This window comes from Mustela lutreola, chromosome 1, assembly GCF_030435805.1.
Source record: "Mustela lutreola isolate mMusLut2 chromosome 1, mMusLut2.pri, whole genome shotgun sequence".
NCBI classification, from domain to species: domain Eukaryota; kingdom Metazoa; phylum Chordata; class Mammalia; order Carnivora; family Mustelidae; genus Mustela; species Mustela lutreola.
Window position 1 is genome coordinate 275,466,937 of NC_081290.1, and position 19,695 is coordinate 275,486,631.

At 36.1% G+C, this 19,695-nt stretch overlaps 2 protein-coding genes across 2 annotated transcripts; both read left to right on the plus strand.

The window, feature by feature from the left end:
• The first annotated feature begins 2,593 nt into the window (after positions 1–2,593).
• LOC131822594 (olfactory receptor 4C46-like) lies at positions 2,594–3,523 on the plus strand. Its single transcript, XM_059158883.1, has one exon. It carries the CDS (start codon positions 2,594–2,596, stop codon positions 3,521–3,523), a length of 930 nt encoding a protein of 309 aa, XP_059014866.1.
• Positions 3,524–18,338: 14,815 nt separating this feature from the next.
• Positions 18,339–19,268, plus strand: LOC131822595 (olfactory receptor 4C46-like). Its single transcript, XM_059158884.1, has one exon. It carries the CDS (start codon positions 18,339–18,341, stop codon positions 19,266–19,268), a length of 930 nt encoding a protein of 309 aa, XP_059014867.1.
• The last annotated feature ends 427 nt before the right edge of the window (positions 19,269–19,695 follow it).

Here is a 19,695-nt window from a genome sequence, read left to right on the forward strand (position 1 = left end):
GGGGCCAGAGCCATCTGTAGATGACGTCTCCATATTTTTTCCAAAATAATCCATTCTAAATTGAAATCTCAATTGTTCTGTAAAAACTACTCGAGGCTTTAGGCTAAAAGGGAAGCTTTTGATTGATAAAAACACGTTATTAAAATCTTGATTTGGTATTACTTTATTTGACTAGTCTCCTCCTGGGTGTGTCTTATTTTTCATATTGAAAGTTACCTATCTGAGAGGAGGTCAGTTTGAAGATGGGATTATTTCTGAACACCTCCAAATGTCATTAAGATCTTCTAAGCCTGTAAGGTAAGTGTTCAGTATTGTTGATGCATCTTAAATATTGTTGCCTCCCTTATATATTAATAATTGTTTCAGTCCCTTAAAATATAATATTGAAGTATCCATTCTCACCCCATTTCTTGAAAAGATAGTTGGTAAATATCATTCACCTAAGCTGACAGAAAAAAAAAAAAAATAATGAAACTCAAGGAATTGAAGCCAATTGTAGGACCCTGCTCTTTGTCACCAAACACCATGCTTTTGTAATGAGACAGCTAGTTTAATAGTCTAGACTAATCATGAGAGTGAAAACACAATGGAAATACACTTCTCACATAGAAGATATATAAGTACAAATAACAAATGATACATAGCATCAGCTGTGTTATCTGATCATGAATGGAAAATTCTTTCTGGTCACAAAGGCTACAGATAATTGAGTCTGTGTGCCTTCTTTAAAAGTAGAATTGGAGAGGATTCTTCCTGAACTTCTTGCACAACTAAATGATTGCTTAATTATCACTCAAAATATCAATAATTCCTATATCCTAGGTGCCTACACAGTTACAAAATAGATGAAAGTCCTCGGTGCATATGACATGGTGGTGATGTGTTTAAATAGTTTTCCTTAAACAATTCTCATAAAAACTTTGGGATGGAAATGGTTAATCTTGCTTTATAGATGAGGAAAGAAGGATGTAAAGTGTTGGAAAGGTACTGCAGAGTAAAGCAGATGCTAGTGGAAAACCAGAATCCTAAACTTGTCTTTTTGATTTTCAGATGAAAGCACTTAGCCACAGTGGAAATCCTTTTCAACATTTAACACATGGCTTGAAAACTTGACTGAAAACTAAAAAAATAAACAAACAAAAAACACAAAAGAAAACAAAACAAAAAACAGATGGTTAGCTTTGGAGGCAGATTCTAGTAGGAAGAAATTAGTCTGTGAAAGAAGTCAAGATTAAAAGAGCTTTCAATAAACATAGTACCACATTTTTTAATTTTTATTTGACTTTTTTTTAATTTTTTTACTTGATAATTGGGAGTTCAGTCATGTCTTTGTGTGTGTGTGTGTGTTTGTGTGTGTGTGTGTCTTAATGAAATCATGTTATAGACACTTGCCTCCAAATTAGTAATAAAGCAATTATTTTGTGGTCATATAAAAAAGATAATTAGTTCCATATTGTTAATTATAACAATTTAGGGCATGGGTAATAATTTGGAGGAAAACCATGAAGAAGTATAATCTGAACTAACCTTAGTTCTTGATCTTGGTAGGATCATTACCTCCTCTATATTTCTATTACTTAACATATAAAATAATTGTCAAAAAAAGAGCTGGAGTTATCTTACAATTCGTGGTGGGAATTAAATCAGCAAATATCTACAAAAACACTGAAGGCCATTAAATACTCAATTTTAGTAAATATTGTTATTGTTATTATTACCATCAAACTAATAGTCTGAAACTGATTCCTCATCTCAAAATGGATGGAATAATACCAAACAAATGGGATGTTATCAGTATTTAATGAGATCCCATATATACAGCACTTGTTATTATACCATGAACATATCAATTATTAAGGTCTCTCTCTCTCTTTCTCTCTCTCTCTATATATATATCATTAGCAAATATAATACTATTGTATATAAAAAATAAACACTATTATTTTTATAGTAGCTTTTGTATACTTTATTTACCCACAAACAGCATTCTGTTAGTACTATGCCAACTATAATAAATAATCTCTTAACTGGGGTTTCTGTCTCTGGCTTCCAATCCCTTACTGAACTTCACCCCACTTCATCCAAGACACATGAAGACATTTATTAAAATTTTATCCCTTATTATCTCTTCCTCTAATTTCTCTTCACTTTCCCATGTATATTCTCACTGTCTTCTCATGGTTTCCCATTTCCTTAGGATAAAGTGAAAATTCCTAACCTTGCATTCATAGCTTTTACATCATAAACTACCTCGCTTTTCTTACTTAACAGCCAGTATGTATTCATTTGATGACTTCCTGTTACATGACTAATCACCTCAGATGATGAAGTAAGCGCAAATGATCTCCTGCTACCTGTGTGTTTACAAAGTTCCCCACGGGCATACTGAACAGAAACTTCAACTAGAAAATAATTTATGTAATCTTAAAGAACTCATAATTTATTTTCTATCTCAGAAAACCACATGAGAGTCCACAATTCCATAGAATCTAAGTATGTATTGCTTACTAGATGAAAAAGCTTAATATATTCAAGGTTACATTAATAAAAAGGAATTTTTTTCAGGTAATGCAATTATTCATGATATGAAATAATGGAGAATAGAAACAACGTGACGGAGTTTGTTCTACTGGGGCTCACAGAGAATCCAAAGATGCAGAAAATCATATTTGTCATCTTTTTGGTGATTTACATCATCTCTGAGGTAGGAAATACGCTCACCATGGTAACTATCTCTGCCAGCCCATTATTGGGGTCTCCCATGTACTATTTCCTGGCCTATCTCTCTTTCATTGATGCCTGCTATTCTTCTGTTAATACCCCTAAACTGATCATAGATTCACTCCGTGAAAAGAAGACCACCACATTCAATGCATGTATAATCCAAATCTTGGGAGAACATTTCTTTGCAGGTGCTGATATCATCCTACTTACTGTGATGGCCTATGACCGCTATGTGGCCATCTGCAAGCCATTGCACTACACAACCATCATGAATCGGCAGGTGTGTGGCCTGTTAATAGGAGTGGTGTGGGTGGGAGGTTTTCTTCATGGAGCCATACAGATCCTCTTTATCATCCCTTTACCCTTCTGTGGCCCTAATGTCATAGATCACTTTATGTGTGATCTAAACCCTTTGCTCAATCTTGCCTGCACTGATACCCACACTCTAGGCCTCTTCGTTGCTGCCAACAGTGGTTTTCTCTGTGTCTTCCTCTTCCTTCTCTTGATCATCTCCTATGTGGTCATTCTGCGTTCCCTAAGGAACCACAGCTTGGAGGCAAGGCGCAAAGCCCTCTCCACCTGTGTCTCCCACATCACAGTAGTTATCCTATTCTTTGTGCCTTGCATTTTTGTGTACATGAGACCTGTGACTACTTTATCTATTGATAAAGCAGTCTCAGTGTTCTACACTATGATAACACCGATGTTAAACCCATTAATCTATACCTTAAGAAATGATCAGATGAAAAATGCCATTAGAAAATTGTGCAGTAGAAAAGTTATTTCACGTGAGAAATAAATATGCCTGGAGCTCAGCACTGATTCAATGAAAACAAAGGTCAAAAGGACATTTTGGAAGTTCTCAAAAAGGAATACCTACCAAATAAAGAGTAAATAAACTACCGTGAATGCTAACTACTGAACTGAGTGGAGCAGAAATGTGTCAAGAAAAAAAAAAAAAAACTAACCACAGTTTTTCATATATATACACACACATATATATGTGTATATATATAGATACAGTATGTACTATAGGCATATATATATTCATAGTCACTATGAATATTTACTATCTATAAAATATAACATATTTTATTAAGAATTCGACTCATTATTATATACCAGAATTGATGATAACATCCTTTCTATAAAATTAGAGTCTAAAATGTCTATAGCATTGTAAAAGTGAGCCCTTTAACCTCTGAGGGATAACTAAGATTATCCCAAGTTTCCAAGTTCACTTGTAGACTTCAGAGTCATATTGTATTGCTCATATTACCTGTCTTAGGCTGCTAACCAATTAGGAAGAATCATGACCCAAATTAATGAACATCTTATCATCTGAGAGGAATTCTTATTAAAGTCACACTCCATAGAGTACTTGACTGTTTGTTAAAAATAGTTTCTACAAGTCAGCACAATGTCTCAGGCACAATAAATATTGAATGAGTGAATAATGGCATTAAGGAAGTTAAATAACATCAAGAAAATTTAGATCAAAGAAATAAGAGTGGGGACAAGGGACTTTCTTTCCTACTTTTATCTGATTCAGACTGAGATTTCTAGCAAGATCTCTTTGAGAAATGACAATTTTTTGAACTCCTGATTAAACTATGTATTTACAAAGATTGAAACTGAGATTCTCAATGAAAAAAAAAAATATCTTACATTGATATTTTCTCTGCTTTCAGCAAGATTTCATCATCATATGAATGCGAGCTGTTCATGACATTTTTATGCTAATTAGATTATTTCTAGGTAACATTTCATTATGAAGAGTTTTTAAAAATATGCAGTTCCATCTATACACAAAACAACTTCAGGAAAAATATATTTATATCTGTGTGTGTGTGTGTGTGTGTATTATTCCCTATTCATTAATCAATAGATATTTCTAGACAGAAAACATATTACACACATTGATGATTGCTGGGCCTTCAGTGGTGAATAGAGCAGAATAAAGTTCTTGCCATCAAAGCTTCAGATCTACTGAGAGATACACAGAGTGAGCAGAATATGAGAGAATTTATGTTATAAATGGGAAGGTAGTGGCAGCACAGGGGAGCAAGGAAAGCATGTTTGAGGGACACACAACAAAGACCAGGGGGTCAGGAAGATTTTCTAGATGAAAACATCAAAAATGGGCACAAAGGAGGAAAGGGAATCATGAGATAGGCATGTGTTAGGATGAGAATATTCCCTTTGTTGCATAACAAAGACCAAGGGTGAAAAAGAGTATGCAGAAAACACAATCATTTCAATATGCTTGTGGCTATTGGCTCATCTATTCATTCAATAATTAATTATTTAGCTTCTTCTGAGTGTCGGGTTATAAGCTGGACACTGAGCTCCTAAAAGTCTAATTAGTAAGACATGAAACTAGGAAATTAGTGACAGGGAAGATCAAGAAGAGTCTCATATTTGTGATTGAGCTGAGTGCCAGGTACCATGGGGAATACATTGGAAAGATCTTCATAACTTTTCATGGCCTGGAGCTCATTTCTCTTGGCAATAAGTAATACTCCACTGTCTGATGTTGCAATTTACCTATCCTCACCTATTGAAGGACATCTTGGCTGTTTCCAGTTGTATGGACAATTGTGAATAAAGATGCTGTTAAACATGTGTGGGCAGGTTTTTTTGTAGGCATAAGTTTTTAAATCCTTTGGGTAAATGCCAAGGAGTGGGATTGCTAAACTGTTTAAGTTCTGTAACAAAATGACAAAGTGTCTTTCCAACTGGCGGCACCATTTTGTTTTCCCATCAGCAATGAGAGTTCTTGTTCCACATCCTCACCAGCATGTGTTGGTGATGATGTCCCATATTTTGGCCATCCTAATAGATGTATTATTAAAACCTCCTTTGAGTCATTTTCTTATCCAAAATGTGCAGATTAAGTAATTCAAGAAGGCCCATGGACTTGAAGCCAATTGATGTAAACCTCCCAATTAAAATATCACAGGTTCAGAATCGTTGGCATGCATGTTTGACCTGACATAAAGATCTGAAGCCCCATCTATCACTGAGAATTCTAAGATGGAAAGAGTCTGCTCTGGATTCTACATACAACAAATGCTTACATAATGTTAGATGATTCCGAGGACACTGGGTCATTACACACAGTTACTGAGGTGTGAGCAATGGAATCAGAATTGTCTTTTAGAATACTGTTTCCTTTGTTCTTCAAGTCTAAGGACTCACATGTCACAAGTAAACCCTTTACCGTTCAGAGAAAAATGTGAATGCCAGTTTTCTGGGTGGGAAGGAGTAACATAACAAACAGGTGTTCCCACATGATAAGGTAGCAAAGATGGAAAAGAGAGAATCATCTCTGAAGAGACTGGGCAGCTACTATGGGAAGAAGAAGTAGAGGGGATGAGATTAAGAATGTTGGGTAAGGGGACCTAGGTGACTCAGCCATTAAGGGTTTGCCTTTGGCTCAAGTCATGATCCCAGCGACCTGGGATCAAGCCCTGCACTGGGCTCTCTGCTTGGCCCGAAGCCTGCTTCTTCCTCTCCCACTCCCCCTGCTTGTGTTCTCTCACTTGCAGTTTATCTCTCTGACAAATAAATACATAAAATCTTTTAAAAAATAAATAAAATAAAAATGGGGGGGTAAACAGCTGAGGTGAGCAGAAATCTATACATTTACCATCAAAACTTTCATTTCTGGGTACATAAAGGAACTAAGGATCCAAGTTTTATGCACATTGACAGCTACTGTTGGGACACAATGAATTTGCAGAGCTTTGGTCAGAGATCTAGGGAATCTCAAGGACACCTCAATTTTTCCTTGATCCAGTTATGATACCACATGACATAACCAGGAGAGAAATAGACTTTTTAAAAACAATACTTTTAAAAGATGATACTATCTTCTTCCTTTACCCTACTGTTTTAGAGTTTTATCATATTTTATTATTAGCAGTTTGTTCCCCCTTAGAAAGAATAATATCCCACTGTATGGTTCTACCATATCTGTATACTTATTCACTAGCTGGTGGACATTTGAATTGTGTCCATGTAAGAACCATAGTGAATTATCCTACTGTGAACACTCATGTAGAAGACTGAGGGTGGACATAAATTATCATTTCTCTTGGGTTGATGCCTAAGAGTGGAATTTCTGAGTTATAAGTGTATGCTAGAATTTTCAGAAACTGACAAAGTTTTTTCAAAAATGGCAGTGCTATGTTACATTTCCATAAGCAGTGTATGAGCATTCTCATTTCTCCACAACCTCAACAACACCAGGCATTTCAGTCACTTTTTAAAAATATATTTAGCATTTATTTAGTACTTATTTATTTATAGGAAGTATTGCTAGCATTGTTACAGTTAGGGTTTTTTTTTAAGTTTTTATTTAAACTCCAATTAGTTAACATAGAGTGTAATATTAGTTTCAAGTGTAGAATTTAATAATCCAACACTGACATTCAAACCTCTTGTTGTGGCTAATCTCAAGTGTAGTAAGAATTAGATGGTAACAAATGTTCTATTGATGTAATAAAGTATTTTGTGTTTGAACACAAGCTACGGATTTACCTCTAAGCATTGGCATACTTTGTTGATAAATAGTGTTTGTATTAACTTTATTTATAATTATTCTCTAATTTCAATTATGATTTCTTTTCACTTTTTATTTAAAATGTTTCTAAATTAGAATTCATTTGCAACTGAAAGTTATCCTTTTACTGTTTTCATACCTTATCTGCATTGTCATTAAATATGTTGTTCTAAGTGACTCAGATATTTTGACACTTGTTGAGAATATACTTGTGGCATTAAATAGGATGAATTATTTTAAATAACTCATACTCACTCAAGAGCGTGTAGTGTTTTTATATATCTGTTTATATATATGAGTGTAGTGTTTTTATATATCTGTTTATATATATGATATATATTATATCAATATATGCCACTTCCTGGAGGCCCACGAAAGAAGAATGAGTCACAAACAAGTCAGCAGCAAGAGAAAGGGAGCAGGGGACAATAGAATAGACTGTTGCCCGGAACAACTCCTCAGTCCCTTTTTTGTTAGATATAGAAAGTAATCAACAGAAGAGCTGAAGAAGGATGAACATTAATTGTATGCTTTGTAGATAAACAACAAGGAAGGCAAAATATGTCTGGTCAAACAGTATAAAGTTTATAGCTGTGCAAACACATTCAAAGGACTTATATAATTAGCCACAGGTGTTCTCAGGGTGGGTGGGGGGAGATAACAGAAAAATGAAGCAGGCAGCATTCTGCCCTGAGCCAGGCATCCCCAGCTCTCGGCTTCAAGGCCCTATATCGTCCTCTCTCCCAGAGGCCTGTTGCCAAGTATGTGTTTTTCTTGAGGCTAGATCTAAACATGCTTGGTAACTAGTAAAATTACCCATGGGTTATATTTTAAGTAATACATTGTTCTGAGGGACAGTTACAAATATACATATTTATATAGATAGATATAGATATAGATATTTATATAAATAAAAGATATAATAACAAAATTACACATGAATATAATTTTGTGTGTATATATATATGTGTATGTGTGTGTATATATATATATATATTCTGGCCACTTCCAACACTACTGCATTTTGGGTGCCTGAGTGGCTTAGTTGGTTGGTTAAGTATCTGCTTTTAGCTCAGGTTCTCAGGGTCCTGGGATCCAGCCTGCCATAGGTCTCCCTGCTCTGTGGGAAGCCTGCTTCTGCCTTTTCCTCTACCTGCCACTTCCCTTCTTGTGGTCTCTCCCTCTCTCCTTCAAATAAGTAAATAAAATAAATCTTTTAAAAATAAAAATAAAATAAAATAAATACAACTGCATTTTGACTATTCTATTTTTTTCATGCTTTCAGTTACGATTTTTTCATGCCCTAGGAGTTATGTGTATTATATGTATCTTTTGTAAAAAGCACGTATCAACAGATGATCTGCAGTCAACAAAAGACATGTTTCAAAATATTCAAAGCAACTGTACTCACAATATCCTTGCAAATGAAATGCCTGAATGTCTAGCAATGAAGTAATGGGTCAGTTGTCACATATCCATGCAGTGAGATACCTCAGATCAATGAAAATAATCAGGAAATAGATAAATCATAAAGAATGAGTCTCATGAACATACTGAGAAAAACAGACACTGAAGAATAAAATCTGCATTACTGATTTTCTACAAATTCAAACACTAGATAAACTTCATCTGTTTTATAGATAAAGATAGTGATTACTTTCCAAAGGTGGTCATTTTAAAGAAGTATGAAGAGGCCTTCAGGTGTACTGGTAATTTGTGACTTTTTTTTTTTTTTTAAGATTTTATTTATTTATTTGGCAGACAGAGATCACAAGTAGGCAGAGAGGCAGGCAGAGAGATGAAAGGAAGCAGGCTCCCTGGTGAGCAGAGAACCTGATGCAGGGCTAGATTCCAGGAGCCTGGGATTATGACTTGAGACAAAGGCAGAGGCTTTAAGCCACTGAGCAACCCAGGCTCCCTGTCATTTGTGACTTTTAACCTGATTGCTGATTCCATTATATTGTTCTGCCCATTTATTGATCTACCCATTCTACACATGAAAATGATCTTTATTCTGGTAACAAAGTGGGTCATTTTAAGCACATGCCCTTTCAAATTTTAGACTGACAAATGTCTTATGATGTATTTTCCAAACATAAATCTTGCAATAGAACTGCTTCTCTATTATGGCTCAGTCATTAAGTGTCTGCCTTCATGTCAGGTCATGATCTCAGGGTCCTGGGATCGAACCTTACATCAGCCTCTCTACTCAGCAGGAAGACTGCTTCTTCCTCTACAACTTATCCTGCTTTTGTTCCCTCTGTTTCTCTCTCTGTCAAATAAATAAAAATATAATCTTAAAAAGAAAAAAAAAAAGACTCACTTCCTTATTAGTAGTTGCTGAGAAGGCAGTTTGTCCAGTTTCTCTTTGTTATAAAAACACTGTACCCCAATATTCCTATAAGCAATGGCCACAATCACCACACTGCGGAAAGAACGAAGTTGGTCTTCAACAGACAAAAGGAAAAAGAAAATATGACCATATAAACAATGGAATATTACACCCCCATCAGAAAGGATGGATACCCAACTTTTGTATTAACATGGACAGGACTGGAAGAGATTAGGCTGAGTGAAATGCATCAAGCAGAGAAAGTCAATTATCATATGGTTTCGCTTACTTACAGAGCATAAGGAATGACATGGAGAACATTAGGAGAAGGAACGGAGAAGTGAACTGGAGTAAATTGAAGTGGAGAAGAATCTTGAGAGACTGTGGAATCTAAGAAACAAACAGGGTTTTAGAAGGGAAGGGATAGTCTGGTGGTGGGTATTAAGGAGGGCATGTATTGCATGGAGCACTGGGTGTGTGTGGTGCATAAACAATGACTCTTGGAACACTGAAAACATAAAAAAAAAGTTAGATTACCTATTATTAGCTCTTAATTATATAAACTTATATGTTCTGTTTTATGATGCTAAGAAGGAATAAAATTTAATCTGTAAACATTAAAAAAAAAGAAAGTAAAACACTGTTTGATTTTTCTTCCACATTAGTTTTTTCCTGCTATTCATGTTTCTTTGCACAGTACCTCCAGAATGCCTGTAGTTCCTGTATCGCATGTGTATAACCCAAAACAGTTTCAGGGACACCTGAATGATTCAGTCAATTAAGCCTCTTCCTTCAGTTTAGGTCATGATCTCTGGGTCCTGGGATCAAGTTCCATATCTGGCTCCCCACTCAGTGGGAAGTCTGCTTCTTCCTCTCCCTTTGTCCTCCACCCTGCTTGTGATGTGTCTCTCTCTCTCTCTCTCTCTCTCACACACACACACACACACACACACACACACATATACTCTCTTGCTCACTTTCAAATAAATAATAAAATCTATAATAATAAAAAATTAAGAGTCTTAAAAATGATATTTTCTACTTATGATGGGTTTACTGGGACATAACACCATTGTAAGTGGAGGAAGAACTCTAGTTGAATCATACAAAAAGGGCCACTTCACACTGACTTCTTTCACTCTGAAATATGTATTTAGGATTCCTGCGTTATGTGTACATTTTGGATTATGCTATTTATAAAGGAAAATAACCTGCCATATTTTATTTTTTTTACCTTTTTTTTTAAATTTAATTTCTTTTCAGTGCAACAGAATTCATTGTTTATGCACCACACCCATGCTCAATGCAATACATACCCTCCTGAATACCCACCACCAGGCTCCCCCAACCTCCCACCCCCCACCCCTTCATAACCCTCAGATTGTTTTTCAGCATCCATAGTCTCTCATGATTCATCTCCCTCTAAAATTTGCCCCAACTCTCTTCTCCTATCCATCTCCCCACGTCCTCCAAGTTATTTCTTACGCACCACAAATAAGTGAAACCATATGATAATTGACTCTCTCTGCTTGACGTATTTCACTCAGCATAATCTCTTCCAGTCCCATCCATGTGGATACAAAAATTGGGTATTTATCTTTTCTGATGGAGGCATAATACTCCATAGTGTATATGGACCACATATTCCTTATCCATTTGTTCATTGAAGGGCATTTTGTTCTTTCCACAGTTTGGTGACTTAGCCATTGCTGCTATGAACACTGGGGTGCAGATGGCCCTTCTTTTCACTACATCTGTATCTTTGGGGTAAATATCCAGTAGTGCATTGCAGGATCATAGGGAAGCTCTATTTTTAATTTCTTTAGGAATCTTCACACTGTTCTCCAAACTAGCTACACCAACTTGCATTCCCACCAACAGTGTAAAAGGGTCTCACTTTCTCTACATCCTCTCCAACGCACGTTGTTTCTCGTCTTGCTGATTTTGGCCACTCTAACTGGTGTAAGGTGGTATCTCAATGCGGTTTTAATTTGAATCTCCCTGATGGCTAGTGATGTTGAATATTTTTTCATGTGTCTGATAGCCATTTGGATGTCTTCATTGGAGAAGTGTCTGTTCATGTCTTCTATCCATTTTTTGACATGATTATCTGTTTTGTGTGTGTTGAGTTTGAGGAGTTCTTTATAGATCCTGGAGATCAGCCTTTTGTCTGTACTGTCATTTGCAAATATCTTCTCCCATTCCGTGTGTTGCCTCTTTGTTTTTTGACTGTTTCCTTTGCTGTGCAGAAGCTTTTAATCTTGATGAAGTCCCAAAAGTTCATTTTTTGCTTTTTATTTCCTTTGTCTTTGGAGACATATCTTGAAAGAAGTTGCTGTGGCTGATATAGAAGAGATTACTGCTTATGTTCTCCTCTAGGATTCTGATGGATTCCTGTTTCACATTGAGGTCTTTTATCCATTTTGAGTTTATCTTCGTGTATGGTGCAAGAGAATGGTTGAGTTTCATTCTCCTACGTATAGCTGTCCAGTTTTCCCAGCACCATTTATTGAAGAGACTGTCTTTTTTCCACTGTATATTTTTTCCTGCTTTGTTGAAGATTATTTGACCATAGAGTTGAGGGTCAATATCTGGGCTCTCTAGTGGAACAGGTCTATGTGTCTGTTTTTATGCCAGTACCATGCTGTATTGGTGATCACAGCTTTTTAGTAAAGCTTGAAATCAGGCAACAGGATGTTTCCAGTTTTGTTTTTCAACATTTCCTTAGCAATTCAGGGTCTCTTCTGATTCCATACAAATTTTAGAATTATTTGTTCCAGCTCTATGAAAAAAGAACCACATGTTCCTCTCAATTGATGCAGAAAAAGAATTTGACAAAATCCATCATCCTTTCCTGATTAAAAGGCTTCAAAATATAGGGATAGAAGTAACATTCCTGAACTTTGTAAAATCTATCTATGAAAAATGCACAGCAAATATCATCCTCAATGGGAAAAAGCTCACAGCCTTCCTTTTGAGATCAGGAACATGGCAAGAGTGCCCACTCTCACCATTCTTGTTCACACAGCAATCAGACAACAAAGAGAAATAAAAGTTATCCAAATTGGCAATGAAGAAGTCAAACTGTCTCTCTTCACAAACGACATGATACAGATGTAATGATGACATGATGACATGATATGGAAAACCCAAAAGACTCCACCCCGAACTACTAGATCTCATACAACAATTCTAGGATTCTAGAATTCTAGAAATTCTAGTAATGTGGCAGGATACAAAGTCAATGGACAGAAATCAGTTGCTTTCTTGTACTCTAACAATGAAAACACAGAAAGGGAAATTAGAGAATCAATTCCATTGACTATAACACCAAGAACCATAAGATAACTGGGAATAAACCTAACCAAAGTAGTAAAGGATCTGTACTCTAGGAACTATAGAACACTCATGAAATAAATTGAAGAAAAGACAAAAAGGTGGAAGACAATTCCATGTTCTTGGGACAGAAGAATAAACATTGTTAAAATGTCTATACTGCCTAGAGCAATCTATATTTTAATGTCCTTCTGAAACTGACATATTTAAAACAAGGTTCCACCCACACATTCAAACGTTCCCTAATTATAACAGAATGTAGAATGCTATAAACGTACCATGTTTGACTCAGAAGAAATTCCGTTTTAGGAATATAGATTATTTGAAATATTAGAAGTCTTTGCTATTGTACATATTAAAGCATTTACTGGTCTTTTAAAAAAATATTTCATTTATTTACTTGACACAAAGAGAGAGAGAGTGAGAGAGAGGGAGAATAAGCAGGGAAGCAGTAGAAGGAGAGGGAGAAGCAGGCTTTCATCAGAGCAGGGAGCCCATATGGGACTCGATCCTAGGATCCTGATACCATGACCTGAGCCTAAGCCAGACACTTAAGCAACTGAGCCACACAGGCACCCCAACTAGTCTTTTTAAAATAGAAATATAGAGGAATGCTTATACTGAAGAGTTGGAGAAACAATGAAATTCACTGCCTACTTGGAGATTTTTTATTTAACTCTACTGTTTTGCTCCAAAAAAGGCAGAATTTTGCTTATAGCAAATGTGCCATTGAAACTAAGGTATGCTAAAACTTCTTTAGAGTAATCAAATTCTCATATGCTACAAGAGAAGTTAGATGCTTTAGAGTGAAATTATATGAAGTAAATATTTTAAAAACTCACATAATTAGCCTAGCACATGTGTGCTGGGACCCTTCCCAAACCAAGGTGACAAGGGTAATTCACTAACCATAAGGTCTGAGTGGCTGTCTGGTTAGATTTGGGACTGCATCAGGAAGCATTTCATTCTCAGATACTCACTCTGCCAATTTGTCTCTAGTACCAAAACCTAGAGTCAAATGCAGAGAGTTACAAACCCAGAATTCAAATAAATCCAGATGAATTCTCTGGAAATATTTTCAAATATCTTAATCTTTCTACAGTTTATAATGCTTCCAATAGTCACCGAGACTCAGTGGTGCAAGAAGTGGATCTTCATCCCTCAAGAAAGCAGCCTGAGAATTTCGAACGCTGATTTAGCTGCTTAATGATAGCTCAGAAGGAAAATAAGCAAAATGGGTTTTTATATTCTTGCAAAAGCTAATATGAGTATATTGGTTCTAGGAATCATCTCTTTATTTTATGCCTATTCCTGAAGACAATTTGGTTCAGAGGAACAGAATACAAACTTATATGACTATGTGAAAATTAATAGGTCTTTGATTTTTTTTTTTTTTTGTAATTATAATCCCAAAGACATTTCTAGACAGGTCTTGGCCCAAGAGTTGCAAAACCATTGTCACATTAATGTGCTTGGTGCTCTGGGATATAAACTTTCTGCAGTTGCCTCTATGGGATAAAATTGGTCCCTTTTCCCTGAAGGCCTCAAAAGGCTATAGAGTGTGACTGCCCTGTGCTCCAGCTTTCTGAAGAATAGGAGGGAAATTGCAGCCTATAAGAGCACCAGGTTAGTACAGGAAAAGCTGAGATCAAGCAGAACAAGGAGCCAAAGATGACAAGTTTCAGTCCTTTTTTAGGAAATTATAGAGATCTTTGGTGTGCATGGCAGGTAGATAAATGAAATTAATGATTTGTGATATTTTATTGGTGTTAGCACTGATGAATGAGCTGATGGAAAACAGTAGACCAAAAAATAAAGAAACAAAGATATAAGCAGCTCTTCTCCGAAATTTGGGAGGGAGGAAATGCACAAGTAATGTAGAAAAATCAGACGAAAGAAGCCAAGTACAGCAAAACCTTTAATGTGTTTCCCATCTGATTCCTTCTCTGCTCACTGACTAGTCACAGGTGATTTACACTCAGCCTCATCTGCCTGCACCGAAGCCAGTCAGTCTCTCTCTTCCACATGCCAACCCATGCAGGTGACGTTTTTGCATGCAAGAAGGGTCAGGAAATAAAATTTTATAATATTTAATCTGCTTCAGATCAATCTACTTAGCCAAAGGATAACAAAAATGCACTGAGAGATTGTTGGTTGGATTAAGCTTATTATATTACATCTTGTCATAATACTGCATATTTCAACACACATATTATTAGCTTTACTATGTAGATAAAAATACAGAAGGTTCTAAAGGTTGAATAATTAGTTCAAATAACCAGTAAGCAACTGGAGCAAGAACATGTTTTATTCTAGTTTATGCTTCCTTTGGGGCTGAGGAAATGAGAGATTCTAGCACTTTTAGCACTTCGTCTTAAAGGACATGATAACCCAGTGATTTAGAGCTATCTATACCAGTTTGTGTCCAGTGTTGACCAAGCTATACTCCAGAGCTAGCCTGCACAGATCCACATCAGGAGACAGCTGGTCATATCTCTAACCTTCTCCTGTGCACACACATGGAAAACACTTAGAGAAGAATACCAGTTAATTCACATCCTCAACTGTTCAGCTTATCCTCCTTTGTATACTAGTTCTGCTGCATAGTTGTAATTTTGGTGAAGTGCAAATCATCATGTGTTATGAACACTTTTTTTTTAGATCTATTTATTTATTTTAGAAGGGGAGAGAGATAATGAGCATGGTAGAATGGCAGAAGGAGAAAGAGAGAAATTCTCTAACAGACTGCACCCTGAGTGCTAAGTCCAGCAAGGGTGCTCCACCTCAGGACCCTGAAGTCACCACCTGAGCCCAAACCTGGATTCCAATGACCAACCAACTTCTTCACCACTAAGGTGCCCCTATGTGGGCCACCTTTGTTCCACATATTTAGAAAATTTTTCTTGTAGTCCAAGGCCATGAAAATCTTTCCCTATGTTTACACCAACATTTTTTAACTTTTACATTCCACAAATAGCTCTAAATCCATTTTAAATTAATCTGTACAGGTATGATATACAGATAAAAATCCTTTCTGTTTTGTTTTGTGCAGTAAAGATACCCAGTATTTCTACCCTCATTTTTTGCAAAAATATTTTTTCACCGCTCAATTGATTCCAGACTTTAGCTGAGAGTAGTCAGTTATATAAGTGTGGGTCTACTACTGGGCTCTCTAGTCTGCTTTGTTGGTCTTCTCAGGTATTTTGATGAAAATACCACATCATTTTGAACACAACAGTTCTGTAACATCACTGGAAACCAGATCATGTAAGTTCTCCAAATTCTTTCTCTTTTAATGTTGTGAGACCTAATTTAGGGCCCTCGTATTTCCATATGAATTTTAAAGCTGTTTGGAAAAGTTTTGAGTTTGTTCCTGTAATTATGCTTCAGAAAATGGGAATCTGGAAATGCCTTTGGGGAGAAATCACCTCTTAATAATGTTGAGACATCTGTCACAAACAGTATTTCTTCTATATAGTAAGGTGTTTATATTCTCTTAACAAATGTTTTGCTTTCAGAGTACATTTGCCTTTTATCTTTCTACATTTATTCTTTTCTAAAGTATTTTTTAAAGATTTTATTTATTTATTTGACAGACAGAGATCACAAGTAGGCAGAGAAGCAGGCAGAGAGAGAAGAGGAAGCAGATTCCCTGCTGAGCAGAAAGCCCCTTATAGGGCTTGATCCCAGGACACTGAGATCATGACCCCAGCCAAAGGCAGAGACTTTAACCCACTGAGCCACCCAGGTGCCCCTATTATTATTTTTATTAACATAATTTACTATTAGTTCAGAAGTACAAGTCTGTGAATCATCAGGCATACATTTTCACAGCACTCACCATAGCACATACGCTCCCCAATGTCCATAACCCAACTACCCTCTCCATAAGTGATATTTATTCTTAATTATTTTATAATTTTAAGACGTTACAAATGGATTTTTAAAATCCAATTTCTATTTGTTAGTTACTAGTACAAACTATGATATTGAAATGTGTATGTATTGATGTTTTGTCTTGAAATTATGTTAAACTCACATTACCAAGTAGGAGAGCTAAAATTTTCTGTATTCATAGTCAAATGATTACCTATACAAAAGTTCTAAGTGTCTGTGCATGTGTCTGCTAATGTAAAAGTGTTATATACACTTGCTTCCAAAGTAGTAATAAAGCAATTATAACTATTATGGTTATGTAAAAAGGAGATTACTAGTTCAGTTTTGTTAATTATAACAATATATAGCATGGTTAAGAACTTCAAAGAAAATCATTAACTATTATAACCTGAAGGAATCTTGGTTCTGCCCTTAGTTAGCATTTTGAGCTCCCCAGGATCTATAACTTCTCTATCTTTCTATTGCATAATTTATAAAATAAGTATGGAAACAATAGCAGGAATTATTTTACAGGTTTGTGGTGGGGATTAAATCAGCAAATGACTGCTAACACATTCAGAGCCACTAAATATTCAATTTAATAAATATAGTAATTGTTATTAGTACCATTAACCTAAGTCTCTGACACTGTTTTCTCATCTCACAATGGATGGAATAATACCAGCCACAATGGATGTTATTAGTATTTAATGGGATCCTGTGTACAGATCATTTGTTACTATGCCATGAATATAGCAATCAGTTATAAATACATACATATCCATATATATATACCCATATATATATGTATATATATAATAACATTATGTATTTAAACAAAATCATTATGATTTATTTATGGTCACTTCTATATACTTTCTTTACAGATCTACCACCAATGCCCTGTAAGTCTTCTGTTAAGTATTAGAAAACATTCTAAATGGGGTTTCTTTCTCAAGCTTCCGTCCCCTTCCTGAACTTCACCCCACTTCACCCAGACACATGTAGATCTTTATTAACATTATATTCCTTATTTCCCCTTCCTCATATTCTACTTCATTTTTCCATCGAGAGTCTCAATTTCTGCCATTTTTCCCCTGTTCATAAGAAAAGAAAAAAATTCCTTAATCTTGCATTCATAACTTTTACATCAGAAACTACCCTCCCTTTTCATACTCAGCTGCCATTATGTGTATGATCCACTACTTCATGTTAGGTTTACTCACCGCAGATGATGAAGTGTACACACATGTTCTCTTGCCTTTCTGTTTACAAAGTTCCCCATGGCCATACTCAACAGAAACTTCATCAGGGAGATAATTTTAGTAATCAGCAAAAACTTATTTTCTGTCTCAAAAAACTTCATGAGATTCCACAATTCACTAGAATCTATGTAATTTTTATTTGCTAAATTAAGAAGCTTAATAAATTCAATGTCACATTAATCAAAAGTTGTTGTTTTTTTTTCTTTTAAGGTAATGCAATTAATCCTAAAATGACATAATGGAAAAAAGGAACAATGTGACAGAGTTTGTTCTACTGGGGCTCACAGAGAATCCAAAGATGCAGAAAATCATATTTGTTGTCTTTTTGGTCATCTACATCGTCTCTCTGGTGGGAAATGTGCTCACTGTGGTCACTATCACCGCCAGTCCATTATTGGGATCCCCCATGTACTTTTTCCTTGCCAATCTCTCTTTCATTGATGCCTGCTATTCTTCTGTTAATAACCCTAAACTGATCATAGATTCACTCCGTGAAAAGAAGACCACCACATTCAATGCATGTATAACCCAAGTCTTTGGGGAACATTCCATTGGAGGTGCTGATGTCATCCTACTCACTGTGATGGCCTATGATCGGTATGTGGCCATCTGCAAGCCATTGCACTACACAACCATCATGAATCGGCAGATCTGTGGCCTGCTAATGGGAGTGGTGTGGGTGGGAGGCTTTCTTCATGCAGCCATACAGATCCTCTTTATCATCCCTTTACCTTTCTGTGGCCCTAATATCATAGATCACTTTATGTGTGATCTGAACCCCTTGCTCAATCTTGCCTGCACTGATACCCACACTCTTGGGCTCTTTGTTGCTGCCAACAGTGGTTTCATTTGTCTGTTAAACTTTCTCCTCTTGATGGTCTCCTATGTGGTCATTCTGCGTTCCCTAAGGAACCACAGCTTGGAGGCAAGGCGCAAAGCCCTCTCCACCTGCGTCTCCCATATCACAGTGGTTGTCCTATTCTTTGTGCCCTGCATATTTGTGTACATGAGACCTGCAGCTACTTTATCTATCGATAAAGCAGTTGCAGTGTTCTACACTATGATAACACCAATGTTAAACCCCTTAATCTATACTCTGAGAAATGACCAGATGAAAAATGCTATTAGGAAATTGTGTAGTAGAAAAGTTATTTCAAGTGAGAATTAAATATGCCTGATGCTCAACATTGATGCAATGGAAACAAAGGCCAAAAGGACATTTTGGACGGACTTAACAAGGAATACTTACTGTATAAAGAAAATAGTAAGCTTCTGGGAATGACAGACTCTGCACTGTGTGGAACAGGAAAGTGTGGAAGAAAGTAAAAACCTAGTCGCAGAAACACACACACACACACATATACACGTTCACTATCTATAATTATACATCAGCCTTATACATCAAGGTTAATGTAACATGTTGCCTATAAAATTATGGTATTAAAGGACAATAGAATTACAAAAGCAAAGATCCATTTAACCTCTGAGGGGTAACAAGAGCTCTCCAGAGTTTTCAAATTTCCTTGTAGCCTGAATGTCATTTTCTAATGCTCATGTCACCCATCTTAGGCTGCTAAACGTTCAGAAAAAAATGA